The sequence below is a fragment of the Salvelinus fontinalis genome, chromosome 34 (assembly GCF_029448725.1).
Source record: "Salvelinus fontinalis isolate EN_2023a chromosome 34, ASM2944872v1, whole genome shotgun sequence".
Taxonomy (NCBI): Eukaryota; Metazoa; Chordata; class Actinopteri; order Salmoniformes; family Salmonidae; genus Salvelinus; species Salvelinus fontinalis.
Genome location: NC_074698.1, coordinates 24,966,161 through 24,988,732, shown reverse-complemented (window position 1 = coordinate 24,988,732; position 22,572 = coordinate 24,966,161). Strand labels below are relative to the sequence as shown.

General features: G+C 41.0%; 2 protein-coding genes across 4 annotated transcripts; one reads left to right on the top strand and one right to left on the bottom strand.

The window, feature by feature from the left end:
* Positions 1–949: 949 nt before the first annotated feature.
* Positions 950–18,122, bottom strand: LOC129833578 (RUS family member 1-like). 2 transcript variants are annotated; one of them, XM_055898273.1, is made up of 14 exons: positions 18,040–18,122; positions 17,789–17,953; positions 13,953–14,030; positions 13,685–13,799; positions 13,559–13,604; positions 13,445–13,477; positions 13,250–13,355; positions 12,944–13,045; positions 12,744–12,814; positions 12,434–12,618; positions 12,269–12,326; positions 12,113–12,177; positions 11,825–11,890; positions 950–2,808 (listed from the first exon to the last, which is right to left on the bottom strand). In XM_055898273.1, exons 2-14 carry the CDS (start codon positions 17,921–17,923, stop codon positions 2,795–2,797), a joined length of 1,074 nt encoding a protein of 357 aa, XP_055754248.1. In that variant the 5' UTR covers positions 17,924–17,953; positions 18,040–18,122; the 3' UTR covers positions 950–2,794. The 2 variants fall into 2 exon arrangements, with proteins under 2 accessions (XP_055754248.1, XP_055754247.1); XM_055898272.1 differs by lacking the exon at positions 950–2,808 and adding an exon at positions 7,576–7,837 and having other exon boundaries at positions 18,040–18,121.
* LOC129833580 (transmembrane protein 265-like) lies at positions 7,821–22,476 on the top strand. 2 transcript variants are annotated; one of them, XM_055898275.1, is made up of 3 exons: positions 7,821–7,903; positions 20,934–21,169; positions 21,346–22,476. In XM_055898275.1, exons 1-3 carry the CDS (start codon positions 7,861–7,863, stop codon positions 21,502–21,504), a joined length of 438 nt encoding a protein of 145 aa, XP_055754250.1. In that variant the 5' UTR covers positions 7,821–7,860; the 3' UTR covers positions 21,505–22,476. The 2 variants fall into 2 exon arrangements, 1 of the variants encoding a protein (XP_055754250.1); XR_008756084.1 differs by lacking the exon at positions 7,821–7,903 and adding an exon at positions 18,198–19,643.
* The last annotated feature ends 96 nt before the right edge of the window (positions 22,477–22,572 follow it).

Below are 22,572 nucleotides of genomic sequence, written 5' to 3'. Positions count from 1 at the left end.
TCAGTAAGAGCATTGAAGATCTGTCGTGGCTGGGTCTTCCAGCATGACAACGACCCGAAACACACAGCCAGGGCAACTAAGGAGTGGCTCCGTAAGAAGCATCTCAAGGTCCTGGAGTGGCCTAGCCAGTCTCCAGACCTGAACCCAATAGAAAATCTTTGGAGGGAGCTGAAATTCCATATTGCCCAGCGACAGCCCCGAAACCTGAAGGATCTGGAGAAGGTCTGTATGGAGGAGTGGGCCAAATCCCTGCTGCAGTGTGTGCAAACTTGGTCAAGAACTACAGGAAACGTATGATCTCTGTAATTGCAAACAAAGGTTTCTGTACCAAATATTAAGTTCTGCTTTTCTGATGTATCAAATACTTATGTCATGCAATAAAATGCAAATTAATTACTTAAAAATCATACAATGTGATTTTTTAGATTCCGTCTCTCACAGTTGAAGTGTACCTATGATAAAAATTACAGACCTCTACATGCTTTGTAAGTAGGAAAACCAGCAAAATCGGCAGTGTATCAAATACTTGTTCTCCCCACTGTATATCACTACACTCGTAACAACCTAATCATTACGAAACTTCTATTAGACCAAATAAGTCTCACTTGTCAAAATAGCAATTCATGTTTATCTTGACTAAATTTGACTCTCTCATTCCCCCCCCCCCATACAAAAACTCCTTGCCTGCTTAATAATTAAGGATCTGCTTAACGTGGACAGATTTCAGGCAGATTTCACTCACTTTTTATTAATTATTTTACTTATATTTGTGTATTGTTTTTGTGGTGTGGTTTTCACATAAGCCCTTTTGGGCTTCCAACCTATGGAGGATCAAACCTGCCACAAATCGATACATAAATAAATGCACACATTGATAAATGTATGAATGAAGCACACAAATAGATATATATAAATATTAATCTCACTTTAATTAATTTTATTAATTTTTATTATTTATTTATGTATTTCTTCCTCCAATATGATAATGAGGGGGTGACATCATACATTTGTGGGTGGTATCTAACACACCATTGGTAAATCAATGTCACAGCGCGTTGCTCGATTCAGTATGCCAGAACGGTGTTCAACGTTTAATTAAATCAAATCACATTTTGTTCGTCACATGCTTTGTAAAGTTTAATTAAATCAAATTTGAAATCAAATCACATTTTGTTCGTCACATGCTTTGTAAACAACAGGTGTAGACTAACAGTTAAGGGTCCTTCCTAGCAATGCACAGAAAAAGGAAATAATAGAAAAGTAAAATACGTAATAAAAGTAATAATAAATACACAAACGGTCCTGTGATGAACAACCAGTTTAAAAACGGTGTGATTATGGTGGCACACAGGGCGATTTTCTATGGTGTGCTGCACCTGAACTCTAAATCATCGGGCAACTTCCTCCAAATTGTAGCAGCTAGCTGACTCAAGTTTTCGATGCATTCCTCGATAACCGGGGTTTGTGTGCTAGCTTAGCACATAGAGCTGCCTCCCTGAACTTGCCTCTGACTGGGCTTGAACCAGGTTCCTCTACCTCGCCAACACAAGTGACCGACGGCTTGACAACGTGCGGACCAATTTAGGCTATACAAAATTAACCTATTGGATTGCGCCATCAGCGATATTTTAAGCTAGCGGTGGAGTGAGGTTACAATACGTTCTTAACTCCATTAGAATCACCCTCTTTCAACTCACTCCACAGCAACCCAAGCCTTCGAGCTAAGCCAAACTGTGGATTTGGGTCACAGCACCAGTATAACCAGGGTCAAGTGTGCTAGCTTAGCATATAGCGCAGCCTCCCTGAACTTGCCTCTGACTGGGCTTGAACCATGTTCCTTTACCTCGCCAACAGAGGTGACCACCCGCTTGACAACATGCAAACAGATTGAGCTATACAAAAGATACCAATTGGATAGCTCCATCGGCGACATTTCAAGCTAGCTGTGGAGTGAGGTTACGGTATGTTCTTAACTCGAGGCTCTCAAGTGGCACTGCATCTCAGTGCAAGAGGTGTCACCACAGTCCCTGGTTCCTATCATCAAATCAAATCAAGTTTATTTTATATAGCCCTTCATACATCAGCTAATATCTCGAAGTGCTGTACAGAAACCCAGCCTAAAACCCCAAACAGCAAGCAATGCAGGTGTAGAAGCACGGTGGCTAGGAAAAACTCCCTAGAAAGACCAAAACCTAGGAAGAAACCTAGAGAGGAACCAGGCTATGAGGGGTGGCCAGTCCTCTTCTGGCTGTGCCAGGTGGAGATTATAACAGAACATGGCCAAGATGTTCAAAAATGTTCATAAGTGACAAGCATGGTCAAATAATAATCAGGAATAAATGTCAGTTGGCTTTTCATAGCCGATCATTAAGAGTTGAAAACAGCAGGTCTGGGACAGGTAGGGGTTCCATAACCGCAGGCAGAACAGTTGAAACTGGAATAGCAGCAAGGCCAGGTGGACTGGGAACAGCAAGGAGTCATCATGCCCGGTAGTCCTGACGTATGGTCCTAGGGCTCAGGTCCTCCGAGAGAGAGAAAGAAAGAGAGAAGGAGAGAATTAGAGAGAGCCAAGATTTTCAAAATGTTCATAAATGACAAGCATGGTCAAATAATAATCAGGAATAAATGTCAGTTGGCTTTTCATAGCCGATCATTAAGAGTTAAAAGCAGCAGGTCTGGGACAGGTAGGGGTTCCATAACCGCAGGCAGAACAGTTGAAACTGGAACAGCAGCAAGGCCAGGTGGACTGGGAACAGCAAGGAGTCATCATGCCCGGTAGTCCTGACGTATGGTCCTAGGGCTCAGGTCCTCCGAGAGAGAGAAAGAAAGAGAGAAGGAGAGAATTAGAGAGAGCATACTTAAATTCACACAGGACACTGGATAAGACAGGAGAAGTACTCCAGATATAACCAACTGACCCTAGCCCCCCGACACATTAACTACTGCAGCATAAATACTGGAGGCTGAGACAGGAGGGGTCAGGAGACACCTATCCAGGCTGTATCACATCCGGCTGTGATTGGGAGTCCCATAGGACGGCACACAATTGGCCCAGCGTCGTCCGGGGTAGGCCGTCATTGTAAATAGGAATTTGTTCTTTATTTAACTAGGCAAGTCAGTTAAGGTTAAATAAAGAAAAATACAAAAATAAACTCTGTTACACCTCCACATGGAAAGGCAGGTAATCTGGAGAGGCGCTGTTTCCAGAAGCGTTAGCCAGCACTGCCAAGTCTCTGGCTGTTGCTGGCCTGATTACAGCCATACTAACTAACTGCCAGAAGAACTGGTCTGGTGTAGCTACAGTATCTACCGGTTGTAAATCTCTCAAGTGTGTGTAGTTTGATTGTTTACTTCTCGGACCATCAGAGTCAGGCAAAAGCAATCAAGCAACGTGCCGTGACATTGATCATCCAATGATGTGTTAGATACCACCCACAGATGTTGATTGACACCCCCTCATTATCATATGGAGGAAGAAATAAAAAATAAAACAAATATATACATGAATGTGTTAATAAATAATTAAATACATACATATATGTAGATGCATTTTGGTCAGTATATTTGTATTTCCTTGCTAATTTATTTATGTGCAGATTTATTTATTCATTTATCTATATACAGTTGAAGTCGGAAGTTTACATACACTTAGGTTGGAGTCATTAAAACTTGTTTTTCAACCACTCCACAAATTTCTTGTTAACAAACTATAGTTTTGGCAAGTCAGTTAGGACATCTACTTTGTGCATGACACAAGTCATTTTTCCAACAATTGTTTACAGACAGATTATTTCACTGTATCACAATTCCAGTGGGTCAGAAGTTTACATACACTAAGTTGACTCTGCCTTTAAACAGCTTGGAAAATTCCAGAAAATTATGTCATGGCTTTAGAAGCTTCTAATAGGCTAATTGACATTATTTTACTCAATTGGAGGTGTATTTGTGGATGTATTTCAAGGCCTAACTTCAAACTCAGTGCCTCTTTGCTTGACATCATTGGAAAATCAAAAGAAATCAGCCAAGACCTCAGAAAAAAATGTGTAGACCTCCACAAGTCTGGTTCATCTTTGGGAGCAATTTCCAAATGCCTGAAGGTACCATGTTCATCTGTACAAACATTAGTACGCAAGTATAAACACCATGGGACCATGCAGCCGTCATACCGCTCAGGAAGGAGACGCGTTCTGTCTCCTAGAGATTAACGTACTTTGGTGCAAAAAGTGCAATTCAATCCCAGAACAACAGCGAAGGACCTTGTGAAGATGTTGGAGGAAACAGGTACAAAAATATCCACAATAAAACGAGTCCTATATCGACGTAACCTGAAAGGCCGCTCAGCAAGGAAGAAGACACTGCTCCAAAACCGCCATAAAAAATCCAGACTACGGTTTGCAACTGCACATGGGGACAAAGATCATACTTTTTGGAGAAATGTTCTCTGGTCTGATGAAACAAAAATAGAACTGTTTGGCCATAATGACCATTGTTATGTTTGGAGGAAAAAGGGGAACGCTTTCAAGCCGAAGAACATCATCTCAACCGTGAAGCACGGGGGTGGCAGCATCATGTTGTGGGGGTGCTTTGCTGCAGGAGGGACAGGTGATCCTAACTGACCTAAGACAGGGAATTTTTACTTGGATTAAATGTCAGGAATTGTGAAAAACTGAGTTTAAATGTATTTGGCTAAGGTGTATGTAAACTTCTGACTTCAACTGTATGTGCTAACAGATTTGGTGGCGTTTGAGCTATTGAATTCGGCACAACCTAAAATTGTCACTTTGGAGTCTGGACTATAGGCCACTGAAGAGATTCTTATGGCTTTCAAATCATCTCGACCGCAGACTTCCTCTTCCAATGCTTACCCAGGCAGGGATGTTCCACTCAGGGCCTGTTCGATCTGACATAGAGTAAGTCTCATCTTAAGCCATTCTCTCATTTGCAACGCAGGCGAAAAACTCCCGGTTTTTGGCTGAAAAAGTGTGCTGAGGCAGCTGTGAAAATCTTCACTGTTGAATCGTCTGGTTGGAAAATGTAACCCATATGTCCTTCACTCGTATCAATCACACCATTAAAACAATCAGGAGCATCACAAAGAATGGCATCAATGTTTTTGTCATTGTGTTCCTGACACAAAGGACACAATACAGATAATTGGTCTAGGAGCCATGTTTTATGTAGTTTATCTCTCATGGTTTCTTATCGCTTGTAGTGTTCACAGGTCTTAGTTATACTTAGGCATACCTACCCTGGAAATTACTTTTTTCATTCTACAGAGGCTCACAAGCTCACTCCATAAGTTCACTACAAAAATTCCCAACTGTTTAAACTTTTCAAACTCAGGCTTCCCTCATTCACTATATAAATTCCCAACTGTTTCAAATGGTCAAACACATTCAACAGTTCAACAAGGTCACTACACATCAATCAACATGACATTTTTATTGAAAACATATGCTTTACTTCAAAGGAACAGCTGCACTATCATATTACATAAGCACTCACAAGATAGCGTGAGAACATCCGGACAGGAAGTCCATAAAAGGGCATAAACACGTGACGCTAAAAATAGATCATCAATCACTTTTTCACACATGCCATCTACTGTATTCTCTCTATTGTGCCTTCAGAAAGTATTCATACCCCTTATATTATATTATTCATACCCCAAAAAATGACCACATTTTGTTGAATTAAAGCCTGAATTCAAAATGGTTTAAATTGCTTCTTTTTTTTACAGAAATATCTTATTTACATAAGTATTCACACCACTTTTCTATGACACTCCGAATTGAGCTCAGGTGTATCCAATATACTCTGATCATCCTTGAGATGTCACTAGAACTTGATTGGGGTCCACCTGTGGCCAATTCAATTGTTTTGACATCATTTAGAAAGAAACACACCTGTCTATATAAGTTCCCACTGTTGACAGTGCATGTCAAAGCAGAAACTATACCATGAAGTCCAGGGAACTGTCCGGTTATCGCCGAGATACAATTGTGAAGAGGAATATATCTGGGAATGGCTATAAAACTATTTCTATGGTGTTGAAAGTTTCCATGAGCACAGTGGTCTTCATCATTGGGAAATTGAAAAAATATGGAACTACCCAGACTCTGCATAGAGCTGGCTGTCCGACCAAACTGAGCAACTGGGCGAGGTGACCAAGAACCAAATGCCCACTCTGACAGAACTACAGAGTTCCTTGGTTGAGATGGAAGAACCTGCCAGAAGGACGACTTCACCAATCTGGGTTTTATAGGAGAATAACCAGATGGAAGTCACACCTGAGAAAAAAGGCACATGACAGCACGCCTGGAGTTAGCAAAAATGCATGTGAAAGACTCAGAGCATAAGGCTACGTCTGGAGAAAACCAGGCACACACAGCCCATCACCTGTCGAACACCATCCCTACCGTGAAGCATGGTGGTGGCAGCATCATGCTATGGGGATGCTTTTCAGCAGCAAGGACACAGGCAAATCCTTGATGAGAACATACTTCAGAATGTAAATGATCTTAACTTGGTCAAGGCCCCAGTCTAACAGGACAATGACCCCAAGCATACAGCCAAAGCAACACTGGAATGGCTTCAGAACAAGAATGTGGAAGTCATTGAGTTCCCCAGCTGAAATCCAGCCTTAAATCCCATTTCAATTTGTGGAAATTCTTGAGGATTGCTGTTCACCGCTGTCCCCCCATATTACTTAACAGAGCTTGAGAAAATCTGCAGGGAAGAATGGGAGAAGATCCCCAAATCCAGATGTGCAATGCTGATACAGATACACCCAAGACGACTCAAAATTGTAATCGACGCCAAAGGTGCTTCTACAAGTATTGACTCTGAGTGTGAATAATTATCTAAATCAGATATTTCTAAAAAGAAACATTGAAAATCACAGCATATCTTTTGGCTGTCTTTTGAGTGGGTGAATATAGGTTGGAATCTCATTGATCAACATCTCAACCAACTATTACCCAATTATCCACGTGGAAATGACATGGTGTGCCCAGTGGGAAGCGATCACTTGTCACTGACTTTTATTTTGACATGAGGCAAGCGGAGAAGTGGGACCCACGTTTGTAAAGTCTGATTTAATATAATTTCTTTTGAACCTTTATTTAACTAGGCAAGTCAGTTAAGAACAAATTCTTATTTACAACGATGGCCTACCCCAGCCAAACCCAGATAACACTGGGACAATTGTGCGCCGCCCTATGGGACTCCCAATCACGGCCGGATTCTAACCAGGGTGACGCTTAGTGACGCTTCTTGCACTGAGATGCAGTGCCTTAGACCGCTGAGCCACTCGGGAGCCAGTACATACAATACATTCCTTTTAATATTTTGTCTCAAAAGGACCAATCCCCCAGACAAATGAGCAGACTAAGTTCAAATGTAATTTTATCAATATTCTGGTTTCCAGAGGTCCTGAAAGAAGCGTTTCCAAAGATTTATTGTATTGCATTATGTCAGACTGTGACTAGCTAGCTGGCTATCACTGGATGATGTATCAGGCTAGTCAGAGGCTTACTTTCAGGGGCTGGTAATATCACACTGGACATAAGATGGTTAAAGTTATGGTCAAGTTTATTCTGATGTTGTTTGTATAAAATGTACCAAAAAATGACAAAAACCTTTAAATGAATCTGAGCATATTAATCTTTGAGCATCTCACAATGAATGTTTGACAGAGAGCTCAGCCTATTGCCTTGCAGTTGCTGCTTTCCAGAGACCCTGCCACTCCTCTAACTGCTCTTCTTCTTCCACTCCACCCTCCATTCATTCCAATCCAGTAGGGTTCGACTGGTCTGCCATCCAGCTACCTCCAGAGCTAGAAGAGATGAAGCACAAACAATGGTGACTGACCAGTGTGACAACATCCAGGGGCGTCAGTTGGGTATGGAGCTCAAGACCAAAAATGTAAATTAGACTCAAATCATTCCAATCCCGATTTACAATGCAACAGCTGTTTAGCATATTGAGGGCTGGCATTAGGACCATGTGGAGCATCGCTCGGAAAGCGGCTGCCAGCCTGCGGCCTCAGAGAGAGTAGAGAAATCGAGACACCCCACTCCCAATTTTTTTCCTGATTGGGGCGGGGCCACTCTGGTCTACTTATTGCCCCCGACGGGGCGGGAGCGGACAATAAGTAGACCAGAGACAGCTGTTCCGTCTCTTGCGTGAGCATGCCAGATATTATGGAGGAACCGCGAGCTCACATGGGTAAAGCCTGCTCATGTGAGAGAGGAAACGCCCACTTATACAGACAGGAACCGTGACCATTTTTTCTTCAATGGTTAACCGCCTGAGTAAACACTTATTTACCTTTTCGCTCACTTTTAGAAAGCAGGGACAGTGCCAGTTTGCTTTGCCGGACAGCAATTTAGGAAGTGTGCTGAATGCTTTGAATTTGATGTCGGCATTTGAACTGTCTTATTTGATTGCCAGGAGATAATTTAATTGGGAGGTGGGGAAGCCCTCCTTTTTGGTGGCCGCTCAAAAACAAAAACATTTATTGCCATTAAAATATGGGTTATGAAAGATGGAGAGCTAATTTATATTTTCATCTGTTCACCGAGTAGGCTAGAGCAAGTTTGGTTTCCTGTTTTTGGCCTTAAAAACGAACAATTGTAGGCTACAACAAATGTGCATTGTCATGCAGTGACAGAATGATTATTGAGATAATGCAAATCATTCATGATTACTTAGTTGGGCGAACTTTTTTCAACTTCTTGATGTAGGTCTACTTCATTATCATCATCCTCTGTCTGAATCCTTAATCCCTACCTGTAGCCTACCTGCCTCTGGTATAATGCATTTCCACCACTCACTATCAGTCTTGCTTGTCCATCTTCCTGAATTAAAATTAGATATTCTAACAATCTTGCTTGCAAAAGTTATTTAGCTATAGTGTGGATGTTGCACTTTTTAAATATAATGAGCACCCAGATAGTAATGTGTTGCACACACAGAAGTTGCACTATCAGATGGAGACAAGCTGGCCCGGGGAACAAATTGAGCGAGCCACCCCTTCGTTGGTTACTGAACTCAGCAAAAAAAAGAAATGTCCTCTCACTGTCAACTGCGTTTATTTTCAGCTAACTTAACATGTGTAAATATTTGTATGAACATAAGATTCAACAACTGAGACATAAACTGAACAAGTTCCACAGACATGTGACTAACAGAATTGGAATAATGTGTCCCTGAACAGGGGGGGGGGGGGTCCAAATCAAAAGTAACAGTCAGTATCTGGTGTGGCCACCATCTGCATTAAGTACTGCAGTGCATCTCCTCATGGACTGCACCAGATTTACCATTTCTTGCTGTGAGATGTTACCCCACTCTTCATCAAGGCACCTGCAAGTTCCTGGACATTTCTGGGGGGAATGGCCCTAGCCCTTACTCTCCAATCCAACAGGTCCAAGACGTGCTCAATGGGATTGAGATCCGGGCTCTTCGCTGGCCATGGCAGAACACTGACATTCCTGTCTTGCAGGAAATCAGCCATACTGCTCATTCTGTGCGTGGTGGCATTGTCATGCTGGAGGGTCGTGTCAGGATGAGCCTGCAGGAAGGGTACCACATGAGGGAGGAGGATGTCTTCCCTGTAACGCACAGCGTTGAGATTGCCTGCAATGACAACAAGCTCAGTCCAATGATGCTGTGACACACCGCCCCAGACCATGACGGACCCTCCACCTCCAAATCGATCCCGCTCCAGAGTACATGCCTCAGTGTAACGCTCATTCCTTCGACGATAAACGCAAATCCGACCATCACCGCTGGTGAGACAAAACTGTGACTCGTCAGTGAAGAGCACTTTTAACCAGTCCTGTCTGGTCCAGCGATGGTGGGTTTTTGCCCATACGCGATGTTGTTGCCGGTGATGTCTGGTGAGGACTTGCCTTACAACAGCCCCCTGCCTACAAAACCTCAGTCCAGCCTCTCTCAGCCTATTGCGGACAGTCTGAGCCCTGATGGAGGGATTGTGCGTTCCTGGTGTAACTCGGCAGTTGTTGTTGCCATCCTGTACCTGTCACGCAGGTGTGATGTTCGGATGTACCGGTCCTGTGCAGTTGTTGTTACCTGTGGTCTGCCACTGCGAGGACGATCAGCTGTCCGTCCTGTCTCCCTGTAGCGTTGTCTTAGGCGTCTCACAGTGCGGACATTGCAATTTATTGCCCTGGCCACATCTACAGTCCTCATGCCTCCTTGCAGCATGCCTAAGGCACGTTCACGCAGATGAGCAGGGACCCTAGGCATCTTTCTTTTGGTGTTTTTCAGAGTCAGTAAAAAGGCCTCTTTTGTGTCCTAAGTTTTCATAACTGTGACCTTAATTGCCTACTGTCTGTAAGCTGTTATTGTCTTAACGACCGTTCCACATGTGCATGTTCATTAATTGTTTATGGCTCATTGAACAAGCATGGGAAACAGTGTTAAAACCCTTTACAATGTAGATCTGTGAAGTTATTTGGATTTTTACAAATTATCTTTGGAAGACAGGGTCCTAAAAAAGGGATGTTTCTTTTTTTGCTGAGTTTACATCAATATTCTCAGTGCCACATTGTTGGTTAATAGAATGTTTAAATACTCTAAGGCACCTTGTTGATAAAATGCCTCAATATTCGTTGAATGTTTTCCTTCCCTGGTGAATATTGCAGAAATTATAAAATGAACTTGGCGCACACATTATGCAGCGCAATAAGAGAAAATGTAACTACTGGAAATATATAGGTTCGACACAGAGAATGATAGAGGCCTCTAGTGGCCAAAAGGCCATTTTAGCATGGGCAGCGCCATGAGGGCTTCCACCATTTTAATGTAGTCAACTGGATGGGACTTCCAACTTCATTGGGTGAGCCCTCCTGGTGACCGTGTTCGAGTCATGTCCAACCGGGTCATCAGGAGGGATCAGCAAATAGTGAAGAAGAAAATTGACTACTTCAAAATGGAGATTGCCTCAATGATGCTGCTCATATACGCTACAATGGCACATATAAAATATGAAACTTCTATCTATCTCTATGGTTTGATAAGGTGACAGGTAAAGGGGCCTTAGCTCCGTTTTTAAAAGACATGTGTACATTTTCTATTTGTATTTCGTGATTTTGGACATTCTTTGGTCGAGTCATGCGTCCTTGTCGGCCTAAGTAAGTCATTTTGTGTAGGCCTAGGCCTTGTATTCAATGCATGTTTTTGATTTATGTGGCATAGTTTGCATTCGCGGCCAGCTGTTTTATGCACCAGATACTCACGTTTATTTTTTATTCTATTTATTTAACCTTTATTTAACTCGGCAAGTCTTAAGAACAAATTCCTATTTACAATGACGGCCTACCAAAAGTCAAAAGCCCTCCTGCGGGGATGGGGCCTGGGATAAAAAATAATCATAATAATAAAATAAAAGGACATTGATATCGGCTTTTGAAATTCGTCCTTGTTGTGACCTGATTGCCTGTATTATGCATCTATTTCATGTTCACTGTATGTGCTGTTCCACAAGTAAATGAGTCAATTTATGAAGTTGATTAGTGGTTGACATTTTACACACCATTCCACAGACCTTTAAACCCAATATTGAGGTGATAATTAATGGCTGGGATCATTTTTATTGGTTTTTGCTGTTCTCCAAATAGCATTTTATAGTTTTTAAACTGTGTAGAAATGCAGTAAATGAGCTTCAACTTCCAAACAATTCCTTGTAGGGAGGGGCATACCCTAGGTTTAGCTGAACGGACGCCACTGACGACATCCCAACATACACGGTGGGAGTAAACAGCTACTGACGGAGCACACCTTGTTACACTGAGCTTACCTTTGAGGAATGGCTGAAAAACTTGGTCTATAAGTTTATGACTCTCATGCACCAGCTCCCAATGATCTTGAGGGAAAGGAAAAAGGGATAACAGAGTTATAACACAGCATTGACAAAGACTTTGGTTTAAACTGTCATGTAAAAAAGATGATCATTAAAGGCTCACTGTTGCTGTGTGACATTGAGAGTTGTTTGAGAGCCCCCTCTAGTGGCGAGACAGGGTGTACAACCCACGTCACAACTGAATATAGCAGTTGGTGGGGGGTTACTGAAATATGTTATACACACCACGTTTGACTCCGATAAGGAAGAGCTTGTGGTTGTTTTTCATGGCCAAATTAAGGTCCTCTGACCTACAAAATGAAAGAAATTATATCATTGAGCATGAACATCCAAATCTGAGCACACTTCACTTTCACACCAAACAGGCAGACACCAACTTACGTATAAACAAGTTCCCCTAGCCTCACTCCCAGTTGGATTGGCACTGTCCTCCTGAACTCTAAAAAAATAAACAGCAGAAAAGTATGTTAAAGCCATTGATAGTTGATAGCCATAATGATCAACAAGCCATTTCATTGTTTATTATTCACTGAATGTCAGCCATACTCAAGAATACAGGCTCTTTATGATTGGCCTCTAGTGGACCGAGGACCCGTCCATCTCTCAGGTATTGGTGTAGCACAATAGCAAGCCGAGCTTCGTTGAGTGTCTCCATGACAACCGAACGCACTGCTTTGTAATTTGCAAAAAGGTGGAGGATGGTGAAAAGGAAGAAGAGGACGAACGTCAGCCTGAGGAGATGAGAAGGGATGGAAAACAGATCAATATCCATCGAATAACCAATAGGTTAGCTATATAGAGCTGTCATGTCCTATCTCATACAGTGGCAGTGTAAGCAGTGCAATAGAGGACTCACAGTGGATTGTCAGTGACAAGAGGAATAAGGATCAGACTGACCAGCAGTCCAGCCAGATTCACTAAAGTCTCCTGTAAAGAACACATGAATTACAATAAGATCCTCATCTTAAAGCAGCAGTACAAGACAGTACAGTAAAAGCCATGGGTTAGTTACAGTATCTTACAGTATCATCAAGTAGAGAAATATGTATGGAGCACCTGGCTGCCATCTTTGGCAGAGATGTCCGCCATGTTGTCTCTGCGAGCTTGGTGAAGAGTCAAAGCTGCTCTGGTGGCCCCACCTGCAACCCCGACAATGGACTGACAAACACAGAGAGAGAGAGATATCGAACAGTGTACATTTACATTTAACAGACGCTCTTATTCAGAGTGAATTACAATCAGTGCATTCAACCAAAGTAGGTAAAACAACCACATATTAGGAACATTGCAAGTAAAACCTTCAAAATAGCTGGTTGCTATCTGCAAAATCAATGCTAGTGAGAATATGGTATTCAGGTTTACCTTGAATATTCCAGCAGAGCACACAATTAAAGTGAAGAATATTGGGCAGTTAGGAGCCAGTATTTCCATGAACATGGCGATATCATTGAGAACATCAGCAACAAGCCTAAGGAAAACAGCACAAGCATTGACATACCCAATAATTCCATAACACACAATGAACACACTCACTCTATTGATGCTTGACATCCCTACCTCCGTTTTTTGGCCTCAGAGTCTAGTTTATTCCTAAAACACAGAGAAAGACTAAATTTGAAAAACAATATTGAAAATTACTAATAGTAGATTACAAAACAAATCAAAACTCACCCTTTAAGCCAGGCAAATAAGATTCTTCCCAGCATGCCTGTGCCATCTAAAATGTAGATTGCTTTTTTTATAAAACCCCTTAACAGGAAAGAAGACAATAGTCTTATCACAGTCATTAACACTAACCTCGTAATAACCAGGTAATTGTTGCAGCAGCAACTGTTGCCTCTTGGTTTCCAACACCAACACCCCTTAAAGAGGCCTGGGTGGCAAGAGTACCTGAAAGAGAACTGGAGAAGGCCTGTGTGTGTGTGTCAGAGAGAGGGAGAGGGAGAGGGGGAGAGAGAGAGTCCAATAGAGTGTTAAAATGTAGATAATAAATTTGACATTTCAAAATTATGGCACACATATCCACAAAACAACCACATCCTCTGTCTTTCTCACACAGACCTACCTGAAGAGTATCCCAAAATTGATACTGCAGGTAATCACCACTGACACTCTCTGGATACCCCTGAGGCAAGAAGACACTCTAACAAGAGTAGATGAGATATGAGAGGGAGAGATATGGGGGGGGGGGGGGGGGGGGGGGGGTTTAGGGACGGATTGAAATTTACAGTATGGGTACCTGGAGGAAAACGAGGGAGGGTCATGCTTTTTCAATTTCAGTCAAGGGGAGGGTTTAGTATTTTTAAAATCTACTCCAGGGGAGGGGTCATGTAATTTGTAATTGATGACATTTCTATATTTCTCAGTGTTTTAGAATTAGTTGCTTACTAGGCTATATATCAATGTGTGCCCGATGCCTCCCCTCATCTCTGATTCTCCACTGGGCGCGCAATATCAAGTGTGCTTATAGGCCATTTAGTGTGGTCTCAATCAAATGATCCATAGCTTATATGTGCTTGCTAGGAGAAGCACAGAGCAAAGTTATATTTCTAAGATAGCTGTTGGGATGGGGTAAATAAAACTAGGCAGCATTACACACTGCAATGGATATTCCAACCCTGAGCCCCAGCCTGCTCTTGCTGACCAATGGCTGTGCTGTGTAGGCCTACGGTGGCAGTTCAGGAGAGTCAAAGGCTTCTTCTGATTTTTGTTGTTGATTGCGCGCCGACTAGCCTATGTTCCGTTTAGGTTAAGAAGGAGAGGGTGAATATGAGGAGCTATAGGAGGACAGACTCATTGTAGTGGCTGGAATGGAATAAATGGAACGTATAAAACACAAGGAAACCACGTTTGACTCCGTTCCATTAATTCCATTCCAGCTATTACAATGAGCTCGTCCTACTATAGCTCCTCCCACCAGCCTCCACTGTGTGAACAAGCATTACAACTCAGCCTGGAAAACACCCTCCATTCACCTTTTATGGTGACAATAACACCCTCCATTCACCTTTTATGGTGACAATAACACCCTTTATTTGCTGTATAATTTGTAACTATTGTCATTAGGCCACGGCATGCAAATATTTAGTTTATCAATAGATTATTGTGTTTATATGCCCTGCCTTGGTATAGGCTCTGGGATTAAATAGGCAATGATGTCGCGTTCCTATCGCACAGCAATACTGTAGCCTATACATACTGTGAAATATGTCACCTAAACTACTGCCCTATTTAATGTGTTAGCAGTCATTTATGCTGTATCTGGAAAATAACTGTCAGTTTCTGAACGAGAAAACAATGGCACACTTTCGTGGACCTGTCAGCAGAACATTTTAATTCGACAATGTTTTAAATGGACTTTTCCCCCAACCTAAATATGATGGAGAACCCGTGAATTCTGAAACATAGTATGGCAGGCCACAAAAAAAAGCAATTACAGTACTTACAGTAGTTCTATTTCTCCTGTGTTTTTGTTTTACTTGACTTTTTAATTTATGTTTTATAGTATTACTGATATTTATTACTGCTAGAAAAGCATTTCACAGTAGGCTACTTATGCACATGAGAATACAAATTGAAAAGCCATACATAGGCCTACTTCAATGTAAAAGATCAGCTGTTAAATTCAACTGTATACCGGTATTATAAACTGCACTGCCTATGAGTTTGCAAAACTTGAAATACATATAGCCTATGTATTTACTAGGCTACTAGGTCCAATTAAATGAGAGATGTGGATGGTCATTTGTTGTATGGCTCCTTTGAGAATATGAACCCAACACGTCCAGAAAAAGTGAGGAATATATTCTGCAAATATATTCCCTAAAAAAGGGAAAAAGATTCCTATGTCTAATTATAAGATTTCTATGTCTAGTTATTTTTGATTTTAAATATAAAACACATATATTTTCATTCTTCTAACTAATGGTAAATGGTTGCATTCTTGTTCATATGTTTTCCAGTTTTTAGTTTTTTATTAAGCTTTTCATCATATCCCCCATTTGCACAAAATAGTTACTTGCAGTGGCGACCCGTCATTCAGGGCAGAGCCCCACCAGTTTTGCGCAACAACAAAAAAACAAGTCGACAATCTACTGGCAAATCCTTTTTAATCCTTGTCATATGAAGATAAATTATAGATAAAATGTATCGGTGCTCATCGGCCATTGGACATAAAGATTACACAACAAGTTGTAAATCGCAAATTCACCAATGAGTTGTATGGAAGGAATCAGTGGCTAACTGCAAGCGTTGCAAAGAAACCACTAACGTTAGCCTGCTATTCAATGGAGTGGCTGTGTGTTTTTTTTTCGAGTTCCCACCAGAAATCCAGAGAATGGCAGACTTTGATGACAAAGTTTGTTGACAAAATGTGCCCACAAAGGACCGCCGCGCCACCTTCACAAGGTGAGTCCAAAAATGTATTGTATGCTGCTGCATAAATTATGTAATATGCAAGGGAGATATGTACACTGTAGCTAAGAAAGTAATACTAAGTGTATGTTGTGTAGTAAGCTGTTAGTAGCCCATGTCATTCGTGGCCGGTGTGTGCTTGTTTGCCAACTTTTTTTCACAGCTTTGACAGTGCTACTGATAGTAGTGGTGGCGCCTGGGTTGCACATGCGAATTCAGCAGACACAACATTCTACAATAGAATTCTGTTATTTGACATGTCAAATTAAAAGCTGCACTATGCGTAGAATAGTGTTATGACGTGTATCTTTTTTGACAGGCAAAGACCCAAACGGCGTTCAATGTGCCGCACCCTAATAATTTGGTCTATTTTCACCTCTTAATTTCGCCTACTGTTCTGACTTGGTGGTGCACATGTAGCCTATAACCTGTTTAAGAGAAATGTAATCATTGAATATTGTACGAGCTTTCATTGTCTGGTTTATATGTCCCCTTTATTTATCCTACAGCTCTGACTTGTTGTACAGGGAGTACACTGTAAGAACGGCCCATGTTCTGAATTCTGTCGCTGTACATTTCAAAAGTGCTGAACAAATAGTTATATTAGCTACGTCCGTCGTCGCTCGTTAATGTCTTATTCGAAATTACAGATTGCCTCTTATCCGCTTGTCGTCCCCTTATGCCACAGTTTGTACATCTCAATTGTCAGTAGAAACCACATTTGTTTACGCAAGTCAGCCATATCAGCTATGTAGGCAGTAAATGAGGCTGAATGAACTGTTTCGCTGCCAGACAAGGCTCCGCTGAAAGCCAGGTGTAGCAGTGGTAAGGTGTTGGGACTGCTGTTGGGACAGCTTTATGTAGGCCCTAACAGTTTATGGACACCGTTTGTTACTGTTATAGTGTAATTAATGTATTGTTTAGTGTTGTGTTGTGTAGTGGCTTTGCTGGCATGCATCCCACATTTTTGTTTTTGCCCCACCAATAGATTTACATGCTAAAATCGCCACTGCTTACTTGCAATACAATATTTCAACCACTAGCAGATGTGTGTACACATGGTCTAAAGTTTGCGGAGAGGTGAGCACATTCTCACAGTCAAGCTAAACTTTTTTTAATGCCAACTTTTGCGTGAAAAGTGGCGCAAGCACATTTTGGGGTATTATTTTGTACTTATGAAAGGTTTATAAATTAGGCCTCTGGATCTGTCCCAAGAAGTGAGGGTAAACGTTAGGCATGTTCCCTGTTATCCACTTTATTTTTAAATATTTGGGGTATAGATGAGGGTCACTTGTTTTTTTTCAAGCGTTCAGGGAGGGTTTAGGTCAAATGTATTTTGCTGAAGAGGGCCAACCATTTTCACTTCAGAGATGTCCAATTTTCTCCATGTAACCCTTATTATAAATAACGTTCACTCCCTTTGCAGTTGTGAGACTATATTCAGTGAGCCTTTATCAAAATTCATTATAATGTAAAAAAATGTCTCACTTTGAACACGCCAATGATGGTTTTTCCAGTCGTCCCACCGTTTCCCCCTACTCTTTCTCTCTCCATTACTCCATCCTTCAACTGATATTTCCATGACTCGAGGGAGCCATATCTCTCCGTTGCCACCACTGGCATTTTCTCTTTCTCAATTTAATGAAACACCACCTGCACGGTTAGACATATGTTTGTAAATAATATATTTAGGTATGCATTTTATGCAATAGTACTTTCTGTTGCATGTTTTCACTTACCAAAGCTTTACTTCCGTGTTTTCAGAATCCACGTCAGCTGTACAAATTCTGTATTTTCTATTGGCTAAGGACTGAAACTGTCCCTGCAGTTTAGATCAATCCCGCGATTGCTTTGGGACAGCTTGATCCAGAAGTCACAGATCATTTTCCACAAGCGTGAATTCTGCTTGTTTGTAGTATTTGTGTGAGTTAAAGATACAAAAATGGAAAAGTAAAATAAAAAACGAATAACAATAATGAGTAACAATTACATTTTACATTACATTTAAGTCATTTAGCAGACGCTCTTATCCAGAGCGACTTACAAATTGGTGCATTCACCTTATGACATCCAGTGTCCAACAATAACTTGACTATATACAAGAAGTACCAGTACTGAGTCGATGTGCAGGGGCACAAGGAAATTGAGGTAGCTACAGTATGTACATATAGGTAGGTGTAAAGTGGCTAGGCAACATGATAGATAATAGACAGTAGCAGCACTGTGTGTGAGTGTGTGTGGCGTCAGAATGCATGTGTGCGAGTGTTATGTGTGTCTGTGGACGAGTGTGCTTGAGTGACATCACTGTTGAAGAATGCAGTCTGGTAGTCCCCAAGTACTGAAATAAGTATTCCTTACCTCTGGGTCAGAGAACAAAGAGTAGTTTGGCGGAAGTCTTGAAACAGGGTGTGCACGTTAACTTAGACTAGAGTAGCAAAACAGTTGACCTATAACAGAGACCTTGAGAGAGTGGGCATGTCTCAACACATAGTTATCCAATTACCTAAATCATTCTTACTTACGATGGACCAAAAATATTGGGAATTGTATGTGTGTATGTGAAACAAAGCGTGCATGAAAGGTGTGAGTTTAAAAGAGGGATACAGGGGGAGACAGACATGAATACAGTGTCATAAAGATATTATTAACATGTACTGAGGAGGATAAGGAAGGACAGAGTACATGAAACCAAGCTGTTTGTTTTCCCTCAAGGCAAGGCATGTTTTGACTCACCTATGCAAGTTTTCAGGAATGTTGCACAAAGAGAGCAAGAGAGAGAGAGAAGAGAAGCTAAGAGGCACTGTATTCCATAACATCGTGATTGATAGAATAATAGAATGTGGAGAACCAACAAGTATGGTTGAAGTGGAGGTAGAGTGTAGTTAGATATAGATAAAGGTAGGGCCTGAGAGTGTGGGAGGGAGTGGGACGAAAGAGGAGGTTAAAGTGTGAACAGTAAAGGGGCGTGGAGGTTTCACACAAGAAAGAGTTATAATCCACTCCCAGTTTCTCATTTTTCAGACACCACTAACTTTCATGGTGACCACAACCAAAACTGAGACTGTAGAAGAAAGACAGCCAGATTGCTCAAGAAAATATTATAAACAAGAAATATCTGGATAACATTTGGACATGTTAACTCAAGTCTTCACGAACCTGAAGCCACAACCAACTAGCAACTGTGATCATTAACTAAATCCAGAAAGGAAAATAAATCAAAGAAAATATCAGCTTTCTTCTTCACAACTCTGTCAGCCGTCATAAGTGAGGATTTCAGTTTGACTGGAGAGTAGACAGAGGCATACAGAGCTGTACTTTCCCAATCAAGATCAAGCCTGGACTAGTAAGCCAATTATTATCTGTGATATTTTTATGGTGTGTCATATACTATTGTTTCATTTCAGATACTGTGTGCTTTGTTGATCCACAAAAATGCTGTTATGTTGTTCCGTCTGTAATTCCCTTTGAGAATGAGTGTATGAGACCATATGGGAAAAGAGCTTGGCATCTCTCATTCATTGCTTTGCGTAATCAGGACTTTACAGACACTCCAAGTTATTTTCCTAAAATACTTCTCCTTTATGATCAGTTGATGAGGAGAGCTCAAGAAAAGCCCCCAATAATGTTCTGTTGCCAAAGACTGAAGGGAGAGACTATTACAATGTAACTATTCTTCATTCATTGATAGGATCTTTGCTGTAAGAATACATATCAAATTACTGGAATTCACCAGGTCAAGTCTGAAACTGGGACAGGAAAAGGTTTTTCATGTTAACATTACAGCAGTAAGATAATGTTGATGGTATCTAATGACATCTAACACACTTAAATGTGATATACACTGAGTATAAAAAACATGAAGAACACCTGCTCTTTCCATGACATAGACTGAACAGGTGAATCCAGGTGATCCTTTATTGATGTCACTTCAATCAGTGTAGATGAATGAAGGGGAGGACATGCTAAAAAAAAGCCTTGAGACAATTGAGACATGGATTATGTATGTGTGCTATTCAGAGGGTGAATTGGCAAGACAAAAGATTGAAGTGCCTTTGAACGGGGTATGGTAGTAGGTTTGTGTCAAGAACTGCTACGCTGCTGGGTTTTTCACGCTCAACAGTTTCCCGTGTGTATCAAGAATGGTCCACCATCCAAAGGACATCCAGCCAACTTGTTGGGGTGCAACTCAATATAAGGAAGGTGTTCGTAATGTTTGGTATACTCAGTGGACATACAGTCATAACATTTCCCTCTTGCTGTTTTCCTTCTCCATTACTAATGTTAGCGCTCTGGCATATATTCACTTGCACACTGCACAGTGTAATCAGTACAGTTCTTCAGGCTCCTGTTTGATAGATAGCAATGCATACCTCATCCCATGGGGCATAACAGTGTTTTGTCTGTGGAAAGTACCCTGGCAGAGAATGAGCATCTCAAACCATTTTTGTTGGCATGTCAGTGAAAGACTATTACAAACAAACTAATTTACTTTCAGTAAACTAATATCCTACATCCCTTAAGACAATGTCACAACTGCAAATAATACAGTACTATCAGACTTGAATAATTGTATTCCCTTGTTCTGCATTTGATCTATCCTCTGAACTCTCTGCTGTATCTCTTTTCTCCTCAGAAATGTCTGCCCAATCAGCAACAATGGAGGATATTCCACTGACTGCTGTCCCAGGGACAGGTGAAACGACAGATGCCCAAAATGACACCACCTGCCTTCAAGTGATCACCTGCTGTGGTCGTGACCATACTGTTCCCTCCTGTGCCAAGGACAGGGACTATAGGAGACTGGCCATTAGCAGCATCATCTGTGGACTCTCCTGCATTGGCATTTTAGCTTTGGTCAACTCAGTCAAGGTAATTTCAAGCTTTTTTTTTTAAACCTGTTTTTGTAAACCTTCTGTAATGTAATAAAAGGTGTTGCCCCTTTAGGAACCATCTTGGTTCTCAAAATGTGCACATCTACACTTAGAGTCTATATCTTAGATATGAGTCATATCAAAATATAATGTACTCTTCTATCGCTATGACAGGCTCGAGAGGCAAGGAAGACGACTCCAGAGAAGGCTAAACAATACTCCCAACGGGCAAGAAAGTTTGGGATCATTTCTATTGTGGTGTGGGTGGCGATTCTGGTATTCAGCCCACTACTATTGGTACTGGTGTCATACATACTCACTCTGATAGACTGACCAATTCCCAGGAACCACCAAGGTGAATGTACTGTACCATAAGGATGGCTACAGGACAGCGGTCCAACTTCTTTAGTATTGATCTTGGACTGCCGTGACACTGTGAGGTGGGAATTGATGGAAAAGCACCTCCAGTGACTCAGGGAGACTCCACTGTATACAGCCTTCCTAAGTATCATTCTGATAAGGCTGTCTTGCTGATAAGGATTTACAAAGGCACCTTTAACTTTCTTTTGTGTCACTCTGGAATTTATCGCTGGAAGAATGGTTTATAGTTAACATTCAAGTGATACCACAGCTATAAATACATCATAAATATTAAGATATTTTGACATTTATCAGTAGCCCAACCAGACTTTTAGCACTTAGAGTAAGGACTGTAGTCAAACTACCTTCTTCCTGAATAAGAGGTTGGTTCGGAGACGAGAGATGAGCAAGGGGACACAAAATAACCACTTGTTTTTGAGATAGCATTTAATGGACACGGTTTATTTTTTGACATGAGTCCAGGACTGTTTGAGTATAAAACAGATTTAAAAATTCCTATATAAATTCAAAACAAACTGTGAGGCACTATACAGGGGCCTGACTCCAAAACACTCCCATGTCCACTATCTGTCTCACTTTTACCATTTATGATATGCAACATGAACTTCATTTTTGAACAATGTTATATTTTTATTTAGCAGTGAAATTAATTATTTGTATATGTGAGGAACTAACTATGAATGTCTAATTATAAAGGACAGATTGTGAACTAGGTATAATTAAATCAGTGCAGTGTTTCGGATTTACAGTAATAGTGAAAACTGCCTTTGGTTTTAAATACCAAAAATGTACAATACTTCATTTTGGTTACATTACCATTTCTACATTTACTGTATTCATGTTATTGCCTTACTTTGTATTTTATATTTATGCATTGCATGTTTAAAATGATTTTTTTATTCAATTAAAATATATTTACATCAATTTGATCTGAATTAAGTTCCTTTTCAGGCTATTTGCCTCATTTACATTAAGTTAATATAGCTACAAATACCTTTTACTTAATATAAAGTCACTCTC